Source organism: Polyodon spathula, chromosome 25 (genome assembly GCF_017654505.1).
Source record: "Polyodon spathula isolate WHYD16114869_AA chromosome 25, ASM1765450v1, whole genome shotgun sequence".
Lineage (NCBI taxonomy): Eukaryota > Metazoa > Chordata > Actinopteri > Acipenseriformes > Polyodontidae > Polyodon > Polyodon spathula.
This window is the reverse complement of record NC_054558.1, coordinates 18,201,834-18,219,435: the sequence shown is the minus strand read 5'-3', so window position 1 is coordinate 18,219,435 and position 17,602 is coordinate 18,201,834. Positions and strand designations below refer to the sequence as shown.

At 38.2% G+C, this 17,602-nt stretch overlaps 1 protein-coding gene across 1 annotated transcript; it reads left to right on the top strand.

Moving 5' to 3' along the window:
• The first annotated feature begins 2,283 nt into the window (after positions 1-2,283).
• On the top strand, positions 2,284-11,638 carry LOC121300111 (sphingomyelin phosphodiesterase 4-like). The gene is made up of 19 exons (XM_041228512.1): positions 2,284-2,362; positions 3,031-3,108; positions 3,266-3,352; positions 3,888-4,024; positions 4,366-4,441; positions 4,737-4,845; positions 5,064-5,116; positions 5,456-5,607; positions 5,743-5,881; positions 6,420-6,491; positions 8,356-8,504; positions 8,672-8,762; positions 8,956-9,056; positions 9,171-9,334; positions 9,711-9,913; positions 10,344-10,577; positions 10,732-10,863; positions 11,077-11,205; positions 11,318-11,638. Exons 2-19 carry the CDS (start codon positions 3,070-3,072, stop codon positions 11,636-11,638), a joined length of 2,388 nt encoding a protein of 795 aa, XP_041084446.1. The 5' UTR covers positions 2,284-2,362; positions 3,031-3,069.
• Positions 11,639-17,602: the final 5,964 nt, after the last annotated feature.

Below are 17,602 nucleotides of genomic sequence, written 5' to 3'. Positions count from 1 at the left end.
ATTATCCATGTGATAAAGCCTAACTAACACCAATCTCTAAAGAAGCATAAAAAAGAAATTAGGATTCAATTTGCACGTAAATATCTGCTAGCTCTACACCCATTGTAGCAGAAACAGAGTTAGGGGACTGAATTTCAAATGTATCTCATCTCTCTCTCTCTCTCTCTCTCTCTCTCTCAATTATTTGCAGGATATATATCCATACAGTTAGTACTATAATGCTGTTGTACTATTTAACACTAACGCAATATTTTAATAGAGTGCTATTATCATGATCAGCATTCTCACTAGTCCCCCTTTTCTTCTTTGGTTTTGTATACTTGAATTTGCAAAAACAATGCTATAGAAGTAAATGATCCTATTACTTCCTGGTACAAAATCACTTGCGTTGTATCTCAGTTTCACTCCAATGGCCTATCAGCAAGGCAAGATCTATAACATGACTGTAAATGTAATTGCACAATGCATACAAACTAGTTTTGAGATTGGACAGACAGGATGTTCTTTTCCCCAGCAATCAAGTGCATGTATCACAAAGCCTGTGATGAAATGTGTCTGACAAGCAATCATATCGTATGAACCCTAACCAGCTTTAGCGATGAATCAACTGAAGGCTAAGGTTTGAACTCAGAGCCTTCAGGCAAATGTAAAATAAAAAATCATCAATCCTAAACACTTAGTTGAGTAAGACTTGTTATAAATCATGTGGTGGTGGGAGTGTCATGAGAGAGCCGCCAAATCAAACCTCCTATCAATATGCACAGAGAGCAAAAGGATATTGAACAATGCCCTTCCTGGAAGTGGTGAAATTAGAATTATGAATCAGCCATTGATTAAACTGCACCATATAGCCTCATTGATTTAGGGACACACTTGACAGGATTCAGCTGGGCTTGTGACTGATGAAAATGCTTTGTAAAATGGAACCGCAACAAAATGCCTCATGCTGCACCATTGAGGCTCTTGCAAGGAATTTAAACACCCCATCTTCCTTGCACTTCTTCTCATGGAATAGTATGCTGTGGTCAGATAAACACAGGGCAGTGATGTGGATCTAATGCAATTCACACAATTATTTGATTTTCATATTTTAAGACAAACTAGAGGTTTGTATACATACATAAAAAGATAGGAACTTTAGCAGGTGAACTCGTTTCCATCCACTGGAATAGAAACACTCACAACACTGATATCTAGAAGTTTGTCCTCTGCAAAGCACTGTCTGTGTATTTGTTATAAACCAGCAATATAGGCTAACAATACACGTGTGGCCCAATATTCCGACTACTAGGGAACACTCGAAACAAGTGATTTGCGCATAACATTGAACATTCAGTGCTACCCATAAGTACAATCTGCATCGGGACAAGTTTTTCATCTCCTTGCTTCGATTTCTTCACGTGCAATCTTCTTATACTCAACTGCCACCTACCCCCAGAAAAAGGAACTGCATGGACTGTGTGCTCAGATGGTATAACCAGGTACACTATGTTTGTAATTAAGGTTAAACACAAGGGTCATATGCTTTTTCCAACTAAATGATTTATTCACTACAGTGTATGTTTTTTTTCAAGCAAAATTACCTTATATTGAACAATCATTATATTATTGTTTAATAATGATAATAATAGTCAGTACAGATTAACAGTACAATCGGCACGTCTTTTGTGTATCTGGGATATTTGTGTTTCTAATGGAAGAGAACAGCGTTCTGCAGGGGATTCGTATTACATTTCTTGAACAATAATGGATCCACAAGGTACATTTCAAACCTGGAAATGTCATACATAACTTCTACTAAACTTCTGTCAGTTTTACTACCAAAACACCTTGCTCTGCTGACAAAGGAGGTTATTTCCATGGGAAATGCTTCTGTTTGTTTGTTTTTGCATAATTGTTTAAACACATTCCTTTACAAGGGTTTCATTTTGTATTTAAACGAAGTTTGAATGCTCAGATTTTTTATTTAAGGTACCCCAGCCATACGTTTATTTACCACCAAACATTGCAGAAAAAATGTGCACATTAATTCACGTGGTTTGCATTTAGACGTAGCATAGTCTCTCAAGCGTGCTTAACTAAGCGCAACGTTAAGCAGTTGGGCGTGCGAGTCTTATTTCCAACTCGGTTACAGTGTTTGTATCTTTATAGAGTAGCTTCAGAAATGTTTGCTCACTCACGTGTTCACGCTCTGCACAGCAAGCGGCGCTGCCTCCGCGTGCACGAGCAGCGACTGAGTGCTGCGCCCTCCTTGCGCCCAGTGGGACGTGTCAGCAAGACGACGTCGGGTTTGGCTGTCTCTACATGTGACGTCGACGCGGTAGATTGGAACTGAAATTTGCTGTGGCATCTTCAGAAAAGCGTAAGCTCCTTATTTAACAGCACAAACATGTCCTTATGCATTGTTAACTTGATAGGATAATAACTTTAATTACACATACTGATACTTTTTTTTTTTTTTTTTTTTTAATTTGCCTTTTAAGAACATTTTAACTTGGCCTTCCCATAACACTAACTATCTAGATATACCGCTACCGACTGTAATACATTTCATTACAGTAATACAACTCATTTAATTTCATACACAATTCGTGGAAATGACATTTGCTTCGTGTTTAGTTGTAAGTTTCCCTATTCTTTAGCGAAAACCCGCGTGTTAATTTGTGCATGTACTTAAAAAACAGAAATGTAAGGAAATAATACAGATTTGATGAGTACAACTGTGCGTAAGTCACTGAGCCGGAGACGTAAACCAACAGCCAGCCCCCGCCCTTAGACCTGATTTTTTGTTTATTATTATTTTCAGCGTGAGAACTAGTAGTAACCCGGTTGAAGGTATAAAATCAAAGCAAAAAAATGACCATGGTAAATACGTGAATACCGCAGAGTATTTCTTTTTAAATAGTTAAATCGTTTGATTAAGCACGAACCAGTCAAACAGTATATGAAAGGTGCGGTTTTTTGACATTGTTTTCCGATCTTCAATGGTTTATGTGATATTTCTAATGTGCTCTTCCTTTTTTGTTTTAGAGACAGTATAACCTCAGGAATCACAAGGTGTAGACCGCCATGCCCAGCCCTCCCTTGCAGCAGTCCAGCTTCTTTCTTGTAAGTGGATTAGGTACATGATACAATTAGGTCAGGTAGACAAAAGTTTGGACAAATGTCTTACATCTGTTCCGTCTGTCCAAATGTTAGTTTTCCTGATTGTTTTTTTTTTTTTGGGTCAAATGTTTGGGTTTTTTTGTTTTTTTGTTTCCTTTAGGCGAGTCTGAAAGCAGATTACTTGAACAAGCCTTTTCTTCAGCGCTGTCAAGATCTAGTCAAGGTTATCGATGACTACCCAGCTATGGTAATTAACAATGATTACTCTCACTTTTTTACTTATTTAAATGTGTGTATGTATGTCTCGTATTGAACCGGATATTTACGTGATACAGCCATCTGAAATTCCTTTGTATCGGATGGGTTGTATTGAAAGGGAATTCATTATTTGATATATTATGCAGAATATAGTACAAGGTAGTGTGTAAGATACAAGATGATTTTCACCCTCTTAAGGTCAGAGAATCATGTCAGCAGCACATACTCATAAGTAGTAGTATGATATGTAAAGAATTCATTGAGATCTCCAGGAGGGTGGGACTAACCAAACATGTGCACAGTATTCACAGTAATCCCCTTGGGATGTGCATGGTCTGTAATGATAACTGAGGAATCCCTGTTTAAATACAATTCCTCTGTTAAATCGCCTGTACATAAATACCACCTATCCGATCCGTACACGATTGTTAACCAGGTTTGACAGGAATAGCAAACAAGGTATTTTGTTTTGTGAAGTCCCCAACATTTACTTTTCTGAGTAAATCCAGTCATTTAATTTACAGGAGCTGCACTTGCTTTTCACCTGGCTGGTGGAGAGTGTGTTTGGCAGCCTGGATGGCAGCATTGTGGGTTGGAATCTGCGCTTTGTGCAAGCACGGACTAATGAGTACAATACTATTATGGAGTTCCTCGATCCCAAGTAAGCCTTCGATACTGTAACCGGTTATGTCGACCATAACCCTTTCATGCATGGCGACCTCCTACGTGGATAAAAGCTAGTCTTTGTGGGGACATATGGAAGATGCAAATGCATGATAGCCTCATATGAGGATGCCATTTATTCCCTATATAAAGCAATGGAAAATAATGTACCATTTTCAATGAAAAATGTATTTGTCCCCAAAAGTACTTTTTTTCAGCTATTTAAAAATGTTTCCTGCATGAAAGGGTTAGGAGTAAAACCACCACATTGAATCCTTTGCATTGGTGTCCTGCCTGTTAATTTCTCATGGGATTTCTATACCTTTTCTGTGCCCTTAGTGGCCCAATGATGAAACTGGTGTACAAATTACATGCTGAGGAATACAAGTACGAATTTCCGATCGTCTATCTCCCAGTAAGTTGATAAATAGCTTCAAACAAACTGCTTAAAGTATTTATTGTGTGTGTGTGTCTCTCTCTCTCTCTCTAGGCCTAATTTTTTTTTTTTTCTGTGCAGATTTTCTGTGGTTTATAGATATGTTTTTTTTGTTTCCTTGATTAAGTGCTTCAGTTTATTGTAAACCCATATCAGTTTTTGCTTTATATTTAGATATATGCATATCTCTTTTTATATTTGTTATATTTATTTATATATTATTTATTTGATAAAGCACCACTTTATTATTAACAAATATGACTATTTTCTTTAGGGTCCTGTAAGGGCTTCAATCCAGACAGGTGTCCTGCCAGATTGCCCGATTTTCCACAACAAGCTCCAGTTCTCACCTTCAGGACTCCTGAGCCTCAGCCTCTCTCTCAGTATCCTTTCTGGAGTCAGAGCTACCTTACTTTACATACCTGACTGTATTGTCTTTGTGTGGCACCATGTTTTCAAGAGGTCACACTCATTTGTCCCAGTAATTACAAACCTTAGCTTAAATAAAATAGAACATTTGAAACATATCCACAGAACACATAAATGCCACTATGGGCTTCCCTAAAAAGTGACCTAACTAGGAGTCCTTAACTGTTCTCAGATCCCTTTGAATATTACATGTTTTATTTTGCAGCAAGCCTCATGGTTCAAAGAGTAAGTACCATACTGTGTACTCCCAAAACTTTGTACGGTCATGTGTCAGTACACTGAGATCAAATTGTCTTGGAATATGATAAAGAACAGGAAGCCTTACTCCCTTGTCTGCCCCATTAAACATTAATAACGCTAACACCAGTAGAACTGGGCTTCAGTGTGTGAACCTGTAGACCAGTGATATGGGGGAGTCTTGTCTGTCTGAACAGAGTCCAAATCTTTAAACCTAAGTTGCAGTCTCAAAACCTAAGTTTGACCAAGATTTTGAAACTATAGCAAGGTGAAGTTATATAGATGATGTTACACATGACAAGAACATTCCATTTCTATTTTTTACAGAGCTACCTACCGGAGCAGCACTTTAGTGCTAAAGACAGTGCTTATTTTGTGCTGGTTGACAGTTACCTGAAGTATTTCTTACCTACGGAGGGGAACGTTCCACCTTCTCTTGTTCCGATCGTCAGAGGAACGGTGTCACCTCCGCCTCCAAGGTACCTTAGATTTTAACCAACAGGTGTTACAACCTGAAGGCTACATTTTACCAGGTCAACCGTCCTGTGCTCCTCTAAAGGGGGCAAACAAGATATATTCTTCTGAAAGAATTATACCAATAAATGTTATTTTAGTTGTAGGTCCCCGACAGTGCCCTTCATAGGCTGTGGTGTCCACCACACCAGCCTCTTGAAGCGACACATTTCACACCAGCCCTCTATGAACACAGACCCCGCTGCCCAGGAGCTCTGGAGGTCTGAAACTATTCTTCAGGTGAGGCACTTAGTCCACAGAATTTGGTCTGAATTGTGAATGTTATTCAACACTACACCAAAGGCATATTAAGCATGTGAATATGTTATGGCTCATGTGTAAAATCGGTGAATGTATAGATTAACCAGTAAATGTGTAGATTTACCACCTCAGTGGTCAATCCAGAAAATAACTAAGGAGATGGTAGTTAATGCTACAATAGTTAATGCTACAGCATTTGAGGTGAATTCGGAGGTAAAGTAACGTCAGGGAGCTTAATAGCAAATAAAATAAATAGAAAAAATTAAGATTTCTGTAAGGTTTTTGTATTACTGTATTTGATCATTAACTTTGCGATAAAAGCAGCTCAGCAAGATTATCAAACATTCCGTGATGCATATATTGTGACCAGCACATGCTAATGCATATTGAATCAGGACACCTCTACCTTTTTGAGAAAAATGTTTTATCTTAGCATTCACTCGAGCCAGCTACCAGCATTAGATCGTCAGAAATAAAAATAAAATATTTTCTGCAGCTTTTGTTTGTTGTTCTGCAGGTGTTTATCGAGATGTGGCTTCACCATTACTCCCTGGAGATGTATCAGAAGATGCAGTGTCTGCAGGTCAAGGTAACCAAGTGCTGCAATCTGCTTCTCAAACACACAGTGCCTTACCTCAATGTTCTAGGTTTGATTATCACTGTGAAAGCATGTGGGGCTCTAATCAGTAAAGCTTGAAAAGTGACGATTCAAAGTAGGGGGTTTGCAGCAGCTTCCCTTAGCTTCCCCTTCTGTTCCTTTTGAGCATGCAGCTGTTTGGTTCAGCCAGTCATCTCCCAGCAAGAGAGTCTTTGATTAGTTTGATTCTGACTGGTTGAATTAACCACAGTTTATTTTTGAGCGCTATCTTCTGGAAATCTTTAAGCGGCAGATTGAGTCTGCAGTTTGTTTTTATTGAAGTGTAATTCATGGGGTGCTTTTGATAATTCTCTTTTGTAACGACACAATACCGTCACCTCATTTTCTTTTGGGTTTCTTTATGTTTTTTTGTTATCACTTTTTGTTGTCTATAAATCCAACAGTACCCAAAAATGTATTGTCCAAAACCTGGAAAGGCCTACTGGCATTCATACAAACATTTGATTGTAATTTATAAATAAAATACAGACAAATGCACCAAACTGTAAAAGACTATTGATTGCCCTAGCTGGTAAAATAAAAAATAAATATTGTGATATTTGACTCTGATGGATCCCAATCACAGATAAATGATGTTATAATTCATTATTTAGAAAAAGAAACAGAAAGGATTTCTACTGCTAACCAAAAATCAGTTTCTTTCCTCTTGATTTGTCTTTTATCACATTAGATAAGCACATATTTCAAATCCGATATCGATAAACTGCTGCATCCTGGTAATTGCTGTAGGTGGTTTGATTGCAGCTAGACCATTGGAATGAGTCTGTAGTGCAACACATTGAGAGATTTAGTACCAGGCAGCAACAGAGCCTGTTCCCCTATAGTGCTGTCTTTGAATATGTTCATATTCCAAACTGAATCAAAGAGCTTAAACAGAGAAAAAAGGGGACCAGTCAGTAAGATAAGAAAATGGAGTTTTAGAAGATGGATCTTCTGTCTACCCTACGCTAAAAAAAACAACTAAACAGACGGCTGATGGCATACGAGGAATACCCTAAAAAGTAAAAAAAGGGCAGCTTAAATATCATAACATCAGTTTGTTTTGTCAATGTTTTGTTCTTTTTTCGTTTTTCCTTCTTTGCCTGTCGTGTCAGCAACCACTTCTCTATCAGTACATTTTTATATGCTGTTGTTGCATTGTCACGTTTACTGTTTCATTTGAATTGCCTATTTTATCGGACTATTGCAAGTTCCATTTAAAATAAAATAAAAAGTGTGCAAAAAGCTTTGAGTTTGTAGAACTACAGTACTGGTACTTTTGTAACAATTAGTTTTTTTTTTTTTTAGTTGTAATTGCTTTAACTGGATATTTAATGGATATTTCAATTCAGAATAACACCATTATAAATATATTATGAATGGCAATTTTATGTTTTTATCATGAGGGCCTCTGTGTGGCATTTAGTATTTATTTTTCCAATTATCAAAAGATTTGCTGGTTTAAAATCAAAGCTGAACAAATTGGAGCTACTGGTTTTGTAATCTTGTAAACAGATATATGTTCAGATATATATATATATATATATATATATATATATATATATATATATATATATATATACATACATACACACATACACACACACACACAAACATACAGTGCTCTCCCATTGTAATGCCCCCCGTTATAGTGGGTAATTGGTCGTAGCTCCCATTTGCTTCATAATGTCATTACAGTAGCCCTTTAATACTCGTTATAAGGCGGAACACAAATAGAACGGTCTTGTAACTATATATAAATATAACCCATGTCATGAATACACTGTGGTTACATTATTGATGATGTTTTTTCTAGGAGCCCATCTGCCCTACAGAGGAGCATGTTCTGGTGGTGAGACTCCTCGTGAAACACCTCCATTCCTTCTCCAGCAGTCAGAGACCAGAGCTGATCACCTCGTCCCCCTCTACACACTCTCACTCCAGCCCACTCGAGGAGTTTAAACGGTGAGCCCTGGGAACTGGAGTAGGCTAAGCTACATGCTTTTCGGAAAGCACCCAAGGTTTCATTTATATCAAATTGAATGCATGTTATTAAATTTAGCTTAAACATAACCTTTCTCACAATCATATTGATTGCACTTACCCTTCATGTTTAGTGGGTTTTTTTGTAGGGTTGTGATCCCTCGCTTTGTGCAGCAGAAGCTGTACGTGTTCCTCCAGCACTGCTTCGGTCACTGGCCCCTTGATGCTTCCTTCAGAGCAGTATGTACTCTTGTTCCTCATAGTAATCATTTTGATTATTAAGACAGTGGTCCTCAATGTTTTTTGGCTACAGGCATATATGTGTATTTATTGAAGAGCATGATATAATTTCTCTTGACATTAAACTAACTGCTTATTCCAAAATGTAACATCAAATTCTAATGCTGCCTTGTGTGATGCATTTCCTTTAAAGGTTTTAGAAACATGGTTAAGTTACTTGCAGCCATGGAGATATACCCCTGAAAAGCAGAGCCCCTACATGGACAATCAGGACCGCACTGTGCCAGACAAATGGTACAGTACTTCCTACAGACCACTCTCCAGTCCAAAGGCATTGAAATGGTTCTGTTGATTCAATCTGCAACCCAGTCCCCATTGCTGTTTTTTTTCTTCCTTTTTTACAAACAGGGCTGCCTTTGTGCAGGAGAATTTGTTAATGTACACCAAACTGTTCCAAGGATTTTTAAACAGAACCGTTAGGACTGACCTTGTTAACCCAAAAAACGCACTGATGGCTTTCAGAGTGGCAAAAGTCTTTGCTCAGCCTAACCTATCAGAAATGATCCAGAAAGGTAGGAAATGAAATATTTGCGCTCCCAAGTTGTTACTCAAAGCTGCAACAGTACAGAATCGAGTACCCCTGAAAATGAGGCTGATATTGAGCAGTTAGTGTGATGAGACTGATAGACATAAGTGCCAAACTTTAATTGTGCTTTTGTTGCAAAGACACAATTTCCTGCTTCAATCAAAGCTTTTACTCCAGGATGTAATTTCCACAATGTTTTGAAGGAGAAAAAAAAACTGTCATGTAACCAAAATACAGTGAATGTTTTGTAACGGAACAGGAGTATAAAATTGTAAGCAGCTTTGATTTGCATGTGCCCAGTGTGCGGTGTGTTGAGTTAATGCAGAGGTGCTTGAGATGTTCTGCTTGGTGTCTCTGGTCAGGTGAGCAGCTGTTTCTGGAGCCGGAGCATGTCCTTCATCACAGGCAGCACCGCTTCCTGACGCCCAGCCTCGGCGGCAGCTTCCTGTCCTCACGGCAGCCCTTCATCACAGACTCCGTCTTCAAGGTGAAGAGTCACGTCTACAGCCTGGAGGGCCAGGACTGCCAGTACAAGCAGATGTTTGGAGCCGAAGTGCGCAACACGGTGAGCAACGCAACGTAGATCTGTGTAATTGTAGTGATTTTCATTGCACCCTTTTACATTGTTCCTAAGGAGTTTTCCCATCAAAATAAGGTCATGACACTCAATTTGCTGAAGGTAGTTTGAAGTTTAGGTTGTCTGTCAAAGTTCTAAGACAGAGGTGGTATAGTAACATATAGTAAACAGAAGCAGCAGCTACTCCAGTAAGCTTTAATCCAGACTAGTAATAAACAATCTGGTTTGGGTACAACTTTGTACAATTGTAGTTACTCTTAGTTCCTATTGTTTTTCAAGGAAATTTACTAAAACACTAGTAGATCATTTTTCACAGTGCAGATGGAACTGTGTGGATAATGTTGTCTAGGTAAGACGATGGCAGCAGAACGCATGATTACAATTTTTTTTATTATTGATTTTTTTTTTTCTCAATTAGGTGTTGCGACTTTCCCAGTTAATAGCACAAGCCAAACAAACAGCAAAATCCATATCGGATCATTCTGCGGAAGCAGCTGCTAACCAGTCATTCCTCTCGTGGTTTGGGTTCGAATCTTCAGATCTAAACACCTCCTATGTGGGGAACGACATAGATTATATGGGACTGGACAGCATAAAGAAGACAGATGAATACTTGGACAGAACACTGGACTACGTCTGTCAGATATTTAAGGTAGGTTTTCAATCAAGCCATTTCATTTGATTCTCGCATTATATAATGGGTGTTTGAACTCAGCTTTTTTTATTTGTCATATTCAATAAAGCCTTTAGAACGGGAAAGGAAATGTATGTCCCAAGACGAATAATAAACCTTTGTTTCCACACAGCTGAATTCAGCTCAGCTGTCCCAGCTGATGGTGAGTTTTGTGTCGACGAAGGACGATGGTGGATTGAAGCAGCTTCCTGACTGTATACAGGAACCAAATGGATTATTGCTAACAGATCTGGGGAGGTTGCAGGTAGGACAAAAAAAAAATTTGAACAAAAGCACAAAAGTAGAACAATAGAACTTGCTTCCGAATAGTCCTAAATCAAAACTTGCTAACTTTAAAATAAGAACAGAAATCTGTGCTGTTTTATGTTGACTTGGAATCTATCATTTGTTTGTTTTGCTGTAGTAGTAATTTTCAGAAGGGGGGGGGGATGGTTTAAAAATGGCTGTGTATTTCCAGATGATCAACGGACTGCGCAAGTTTGACATCAACTATCAAGGAGACCCTGAATTGCAGCCGATAAGAAGTTACGAAAGTGCTGTGCTGGTTCGTCTCTTGTATCGGCTGTCATCTCTGATAAACGAGCGGGTGAGTGTGGCGAGTCCATATATGTTTAATACAATATGTTTTATATATATATATATATATATATAATGGGGCTGTAGGTTCAAAGTCATTAATTTAGTAATGTATTTTTCAGTTTGCAGGAGAGATGCGTTCGCTTTGTTCAAGACGAGATTTTAGCAGCCAGCTAGCCCGTTATTATTTGACTACGTCGTCCGTGGCAGAGACGTCAAAGCGAAGCCCCTTGACACGCCGCAGCCTAGAGAGACGACCCCAGCCACGGATCAGCCTGAGATACCTGGCCAGCTACCGCACCCTGCTCTCCATCTTCATGCTCTATGTAATAGCCTCCTTTTTCGGCTTTGGGCCTGTGTCATTTATCTTCTCGGGGCTGCTTGCATGTTTTTGTCATGGAGTTGTTATGACAATGTTTGCTGACAAGCAAAAAACTCATTAACAGTCTGTGTAAACACGTTGTTAGGTGGACACAAAAAATTATATATATATATTATATATAATATATATATATATATATATATATATTATTAAATTTTTTCAAACAAATGCTGTGCATTACATTTTTCAAAAGGTTGTTTTTGTTTTGTTTTTGTTATCAGCATAATTCTGCTTTTTTTTATAAACTGTAAAATAAAAAAAGTCATTTTATGTAATGGAAACTATTTCTTTTGTGATTTAAGGCTGATACAGGCCACAGTGTATGCACTCCAAAAACAGCTCTGGCCAATAGCACAGTGCAATAATTATAAAATTAAGACTCAAATCAGGAACAGGTAATGCTGTGCAGTGTCTCAACATGATATTTAAACGCAGAATAAAATCTGCATTTCCCAGTTTTGCATTCTGTTACGCACTGTGCCAACATGTTAAATTATCCAGTTACTTTGAAAAAAAAAAAACAATAAACTAAGTTCACAATTTTACTAATTTGGTTGTTTTAAGAAAAACTGACAAATGCATCAATAAAGGCACAAATGATAGTAGATTAACAGGAAGGGGTTTTTTTTGGGGGGGGGGGGGGGGGGGGGGGGGGGGGGGGGGGGGGGGGGGGGGGGTTGCACTGGTTTAGACATAATTCTACAAAACGGTATATTGTGTTACAATTGTGGTGTGCATTACTGTGTTAAAAATAATGAAGATAAACGAATAGTGATTCTAGAAAACCAGGCGCCTGGACTTCGAACTCGCAACGCGGGGGTCGGGAGATAATGGTCTAAACCATCAATAACTTGGTACAGGATTTGCTGTTACTTTTGGTTTCCAATAATACTTTGTTACATTTAGTATATAACTGCTTAGGATGGGATATTACTGTATCCGACAGATACGATAACGCGAGTATAGTTTCTCTTAATATGTGTTAAGTGTAACAGTCCTCCTGGCACGGCGACGTTTACACACTGGGACAGGAACTGAACCTTCACAAAGGACGCAGAGTGCAGGATGTGGGGTTATTTATTTATTTACAATTTTTGCGGTGATTTTCAATTAGTTGACTAGTTTGCACGATTTTTTAAGCAGAGCGATATAATATTGTTAATATGTTGTATAGTTTTAAAATGCATGAATGAAAAAATTGAACGTAGAGGATTCTGTTTTTTTAATAAAAAATGTGCTTGTCTGACTTAAAAGAATGATTGGATGAAAACACTTTGGAGACTGTCATTAGTGCGCTATTTTTTGTAAAATGTTATAACGGTACATTCAAGAGGCAATGTTAAAATTGAATCTTTCACAGATTGGAAAGAATATTATATAGGCATACATGATACATGCATGTTTTATATAATTATTTTAACTGCGTGTGTTTCTTTTTACAACGTAAATATCTAGAGCTTTCTGCCTAAACTAGTGCTGCACTAGGAGAAACGCGGCGTGTCTGTATTGTAAATTAACGTGATTTATTTTAAATGTTGAAAAGAAATTCAAAACAGAATCCATTTTGTAGCTGTACATCAATAGCGAGATAAATATACATTCCACACAGTACTCTGAAACAAATACGTTTTTGATGTTAAATTGTATAACCCTTGCCTACTGATTACCACAGTTGTCCAAACAAAGTTGGAGGCTCGATCGTCTATTTAAATTGATGTAGGTAATGTTTTTGTTTTGATCATAACATTAATAATACAAACCTGTAAGAAGTGTAGGATACCTCCTGGACAACTTCGGAAATTCTCCAACAGATTTTTAGACGTATAAGTTAAATGCTTTCGATTTCAAACATTTGCTAAATAGAGTAGTTAAGCCCTTATGTAATACAGCTGTCTAACAGTAACCTGTCTCCCATGGGCAATCTTCCCCAGTGCTCCCGAGTTGTGTATCTTGATAAAGCCCGTTATCCCGGGATACCCTGCTACAGCCATTGACTTGAGCCCCCCTCTTTTGAACCTGGAAAGTTGTCACACGCACAAGATTGCATGGATTCTGATCAGAGTCAAGCTCCCAAGCTTGAGCAGAGCCTACAGTTCTTGCAACAACAGCACAGTGAGACACTGGAAAAACTGCATGAAGAAACTGAGCAGCTCAGGTGGCAAAATAAAGGTAGGCCTTAACAGTTATATTAATGCAAGTAATAAAACATGAATTTGGTGGTACTATATAACATAACATTGGCGTTCATTAAAGAATGGAACAGTGTGGTAAATAATATACTTAATAAGTTGTTTATACTAGCAGTGCGCATTCCAATGCTGTTTCATGTAACTTCATGACACATTGGCTCACCAAAGTCAGAATCCTTGACAAGAGTGATGGAAACTGGTTGCCTGGTAACAAAGTTAGGATTAAGAAAGTGCAAGAAGGTCGTTATGGTAACCCTTTGGTAAGAGGTATCAATTTACAGCATGGCCTATTTATACTGATATAGATATCACCCTGGACAGTGCACATGCCAAGCCCAGTAGAATAAAAGCCTCTCAGTGGTTTGCAGGTCAAAGCTTCCCCCTCTGTGCATCATGGCTGCCAGGACAGATCTAGTCTTATAGGCTCAATCCTTATCCTAGACCACAGGACACAGCTATAAGATTATTAAAGTGGTAATAACTAACCACGTATTTAACACTTTTTCTTTTACATTTGGCTCTTGTAAAATCCATTTAACACTGCTACTGTAATATAGATTGATGCCCCTGAAGTGATGCACCTGAAGTGCTAAAAAGAGTGTAAAACTTGACATGAAAATAAGGTTTTGAAAAGATTTGTTCAAAGTGCCATGCCAGTACCCTGATACCTGTAGTGGTCCTTGTAAGATTTCTAATATAGTTTTATATAGATTTCTGTTCATTGTGTTTTATTACAGATCTGCAGTATAAACTAATTATGGAACCAAAACTATGCAGAAAAGGTATTTCTTAACTTTAGCACCATTAATCCTCAATTCAGAGTGCAACTTGTGAGCTATAAACAGTTCTGTGCATCATGACATTGTAAATTCTCTTGGAATCACACGATTTTTTGGTATCTGTATTGTTATTGAAACCGTGCCTAATTTCTAATTGAAGTTGTGTTTTTCTTCTGCACAAAGCAGTGCATCGTCCAGTGCCAATCAAACTCTGCCTTTAATTAGACAGTCCAGCAGCAGTCAACACTCCTAAGGTATCCAAACATTTGTATTTTTGAGTTGAAATAGGATGTATTTAAATGCAAAAAAAAAAAAAAAAAAAAAAAACACAAAACCTAGCATGTGCTTCACCTCTGGACTGCAACTTTAGTTCAAATGACAAACAGGTAATATTTTGCATTAACTGAAAATACAAACAACACAGTAGCATTTAGTGGCAAATTACTGCAAAAAAAAAAGCAAAAATGACAGGAATGAAGTGAAAGCATCCTTAAGGTACATTCTTTTTGCTGTATCTTGAGAACCGCTCAACCTACTGTTATAATCTGTATATGCAATAGATGTTAAAAAATGAAGGAAAAAAAAACCCTACACACGTTTAAACAGCAAAGATGTCCGTTTTCACTGTACTCGGGTTCTTCAAGGAGACTCTGAGGACTGCAGCAGGAGGACAAGACCCGGGGACTGAAAGGATTTTTCTTGGATTTTGAAGTGCACAACATGCATCTTCAAAATCTCCCTCCAGAGGCTACGCAAAAGAGGCAAGATACAGAGCAGCCTTCCGTATCACCACCCTGGAAACTAACAGGCATGTTTGACTAATATATTACATATTTCAATTAATAATTTGTTTATAGCTTGATTGTCTTTATTTTTTGATGCTGATGTAGCAGTGGAGATGTCTCCGTCTCCCCCCCCCCAACCAATGCACTCGCAATTCCCCCCCAACTGTGAGCAGAGTCAGGGGCTGATCACCTCCCTATGATCCAGTACGGCCCCTCCGAAGTGCCACACCCCCCCACCCTGCAGGAATGTGAGGTCATTATTCACAAACTATACAACGCCAACAGCATCCACAGTCAAGAGGTGGGTATGGGAATATACAGTGCACATTACAAACCATTTCTCATTTGTTAGATAAAAGCAACATGTCAGATTTCAGCGGAAAGGCTGTTGACCTTTGTTGTTCAACGATCAAACCAGTCATGTTAACTAAATGACAATATTGTACTGTCATGCCAGTCCATGTAATATCCAGAAATGCAAGATGCTTGTATCTCACCACTATTTAGTATACTGGTGTAAATGTGAATAATGTATTTCTGGTTTGCTTCAGATTTTGCGTTTGAAATCTGTTCTGAAGGATATTATCTATAAGAACAAACTGACACCCGAAACTTATATTCTAACAAAGGCTTGCCTAGCTGATCAGGTAAACTACACCTAGGCTTGATAAACATACAATGTAGCGAGGTTCAAAATAGCATTCAACAAAATTGCTGTTTTGTTTTTATCCTCACAGAAGAAGTGAGGATGTTACACATTTTCCAAAACTACCTTTAAAAGACACTGCAAATCAAAATTATTTCAGTCTTTTTTTGCAATTCTTTATTTTCATGCCTGTTTTTAAAACAACTCCAGCAATTCCCAGAGATGTAAGGCACTTGTGGGTAGCTTTATTTTGACTCTTCTGTCCAGTTCGTCATATACAAGTCCTATGGGATTGAGGTCTGGAGACTGGGAAGGCCAGGTCATTAGATTGAGTTGTCCTTCACTTTCCTTCTTCGCCAGATAGTTCTTGCACAACTGAGGTGTGTTTCTTGCTGAAGAATGAAGGACTGCCCAACTAGCTGTAATCCTGATGGATTCCTCAAACATCCAGTTTCTGTGTTTTTTGGCCCAGGCAAGTCTCTTCCTCTTATTCTGCACTCTTAACAATGATTTCTTTGCAGCAATTCCTCCAGTTGGGCCAGCTTCATACAATCTCCTCTGAACAGTTGATGCTGAAACATCTGTACTTCTAGTAGCATTTAGCTGAGCTTGTACTTCAGGGGCAGTTAATGGCCGGTTTCGAGACTTGTCATTCGAACAAACTGATTCTGAGGTCACCCTTGGCCTGCCTGACCTTGTTCGGTCCTCATGAGTGCCAGTTTCTTCAAATAGTTTGATGGTCTTGGCCACAGCAGTTACAGACACTTGCAAAGTTTTTGCGATTTGTCTTAAAGATTAACCTTCATTTCTTAAAGTAATTACAGACTGTCTTTTTTCTTTGCTTAACTGGAGCGTATTTTGCCATTTTCTGCTCCCTTACATTCAGGAATGACAAACTTGTGCCTATGCTACCTATATTTATAGTAATCATGGACCCTCCCGTTAACAATAATTGGTGACAAAAGGTTAATTAGGTAACATGCTAGTTAACATCTAACAAAGACACTTTTATACTTAGGCCAGTGTTCTAACACCGTTGTTATACACATTTCAGACTTTTAACTGAATTGGGCTTCAGACTGAAATCCCCTTGCTTTGGGTGTCCATTTCACTGAAAATGTAAATCTTGTCTTTTTCATTTAAAAATTAAATTTTTGAATGCAATTCACTTATGATTATCAGCTTATATAAGTACATGTATCACATAATGAAATATTAAAGTGTTTATAGACAAGTTTATACAGTTAAAAGAATCAAATCATGAAAAACCTGGTTTCAAGCAGGTGTATATTCCAAAGAAAGGCATCTGTGCGTTCCAATGTTTAGCCCCTGCGAGGTGCCGACCATAAGGCTATGGTGTATAAAAAAAGAGAAAGTCTATGTGGATTCACGACTACTACTTCCAGTTTTCAAGTGAAGTCCACCAAGACATATATTTGTTGGTACTTATTACTTACCATTTCCATAATTGGAGAACGATATGTTTGGGTGCTTTATCTCGGTGCGCTTCACAGACACAGAACACCTCCATCAATTTCAAAACAAACAGCACAGATGTGTTCTTGGAGTTTCCAAGAAAGAAAAAAAAACACTTGCAGTCTTTGCTGTCTGGATGAGATTCAAGCC

Excerpts from the sequence above, each read along its gene's own strand:
- LOC121300111 (XM_041228512.1), top strand. The coding sequence starts at position 3,070 with ATGCCCAGCCCTCCCTTGCAGCAGTCCAGCTTCTTTCTT. Across the intron at positions 6,492-8,355 it reads TGCAGTGTCTGCAGGTCAAG|GAGCCCATCTGCCCTACAGA; the intron begins GTAACCAAGTGC and ends TGTTTTTTCTAG. Across the intron at positions 9,057-9,170 it reads CGCACTGTGCCAGACAAATG|GGCTGCCTTTGTGCAGGAGA; the intron begins GTACAGTACTTC and ends TTTTACAAACAG.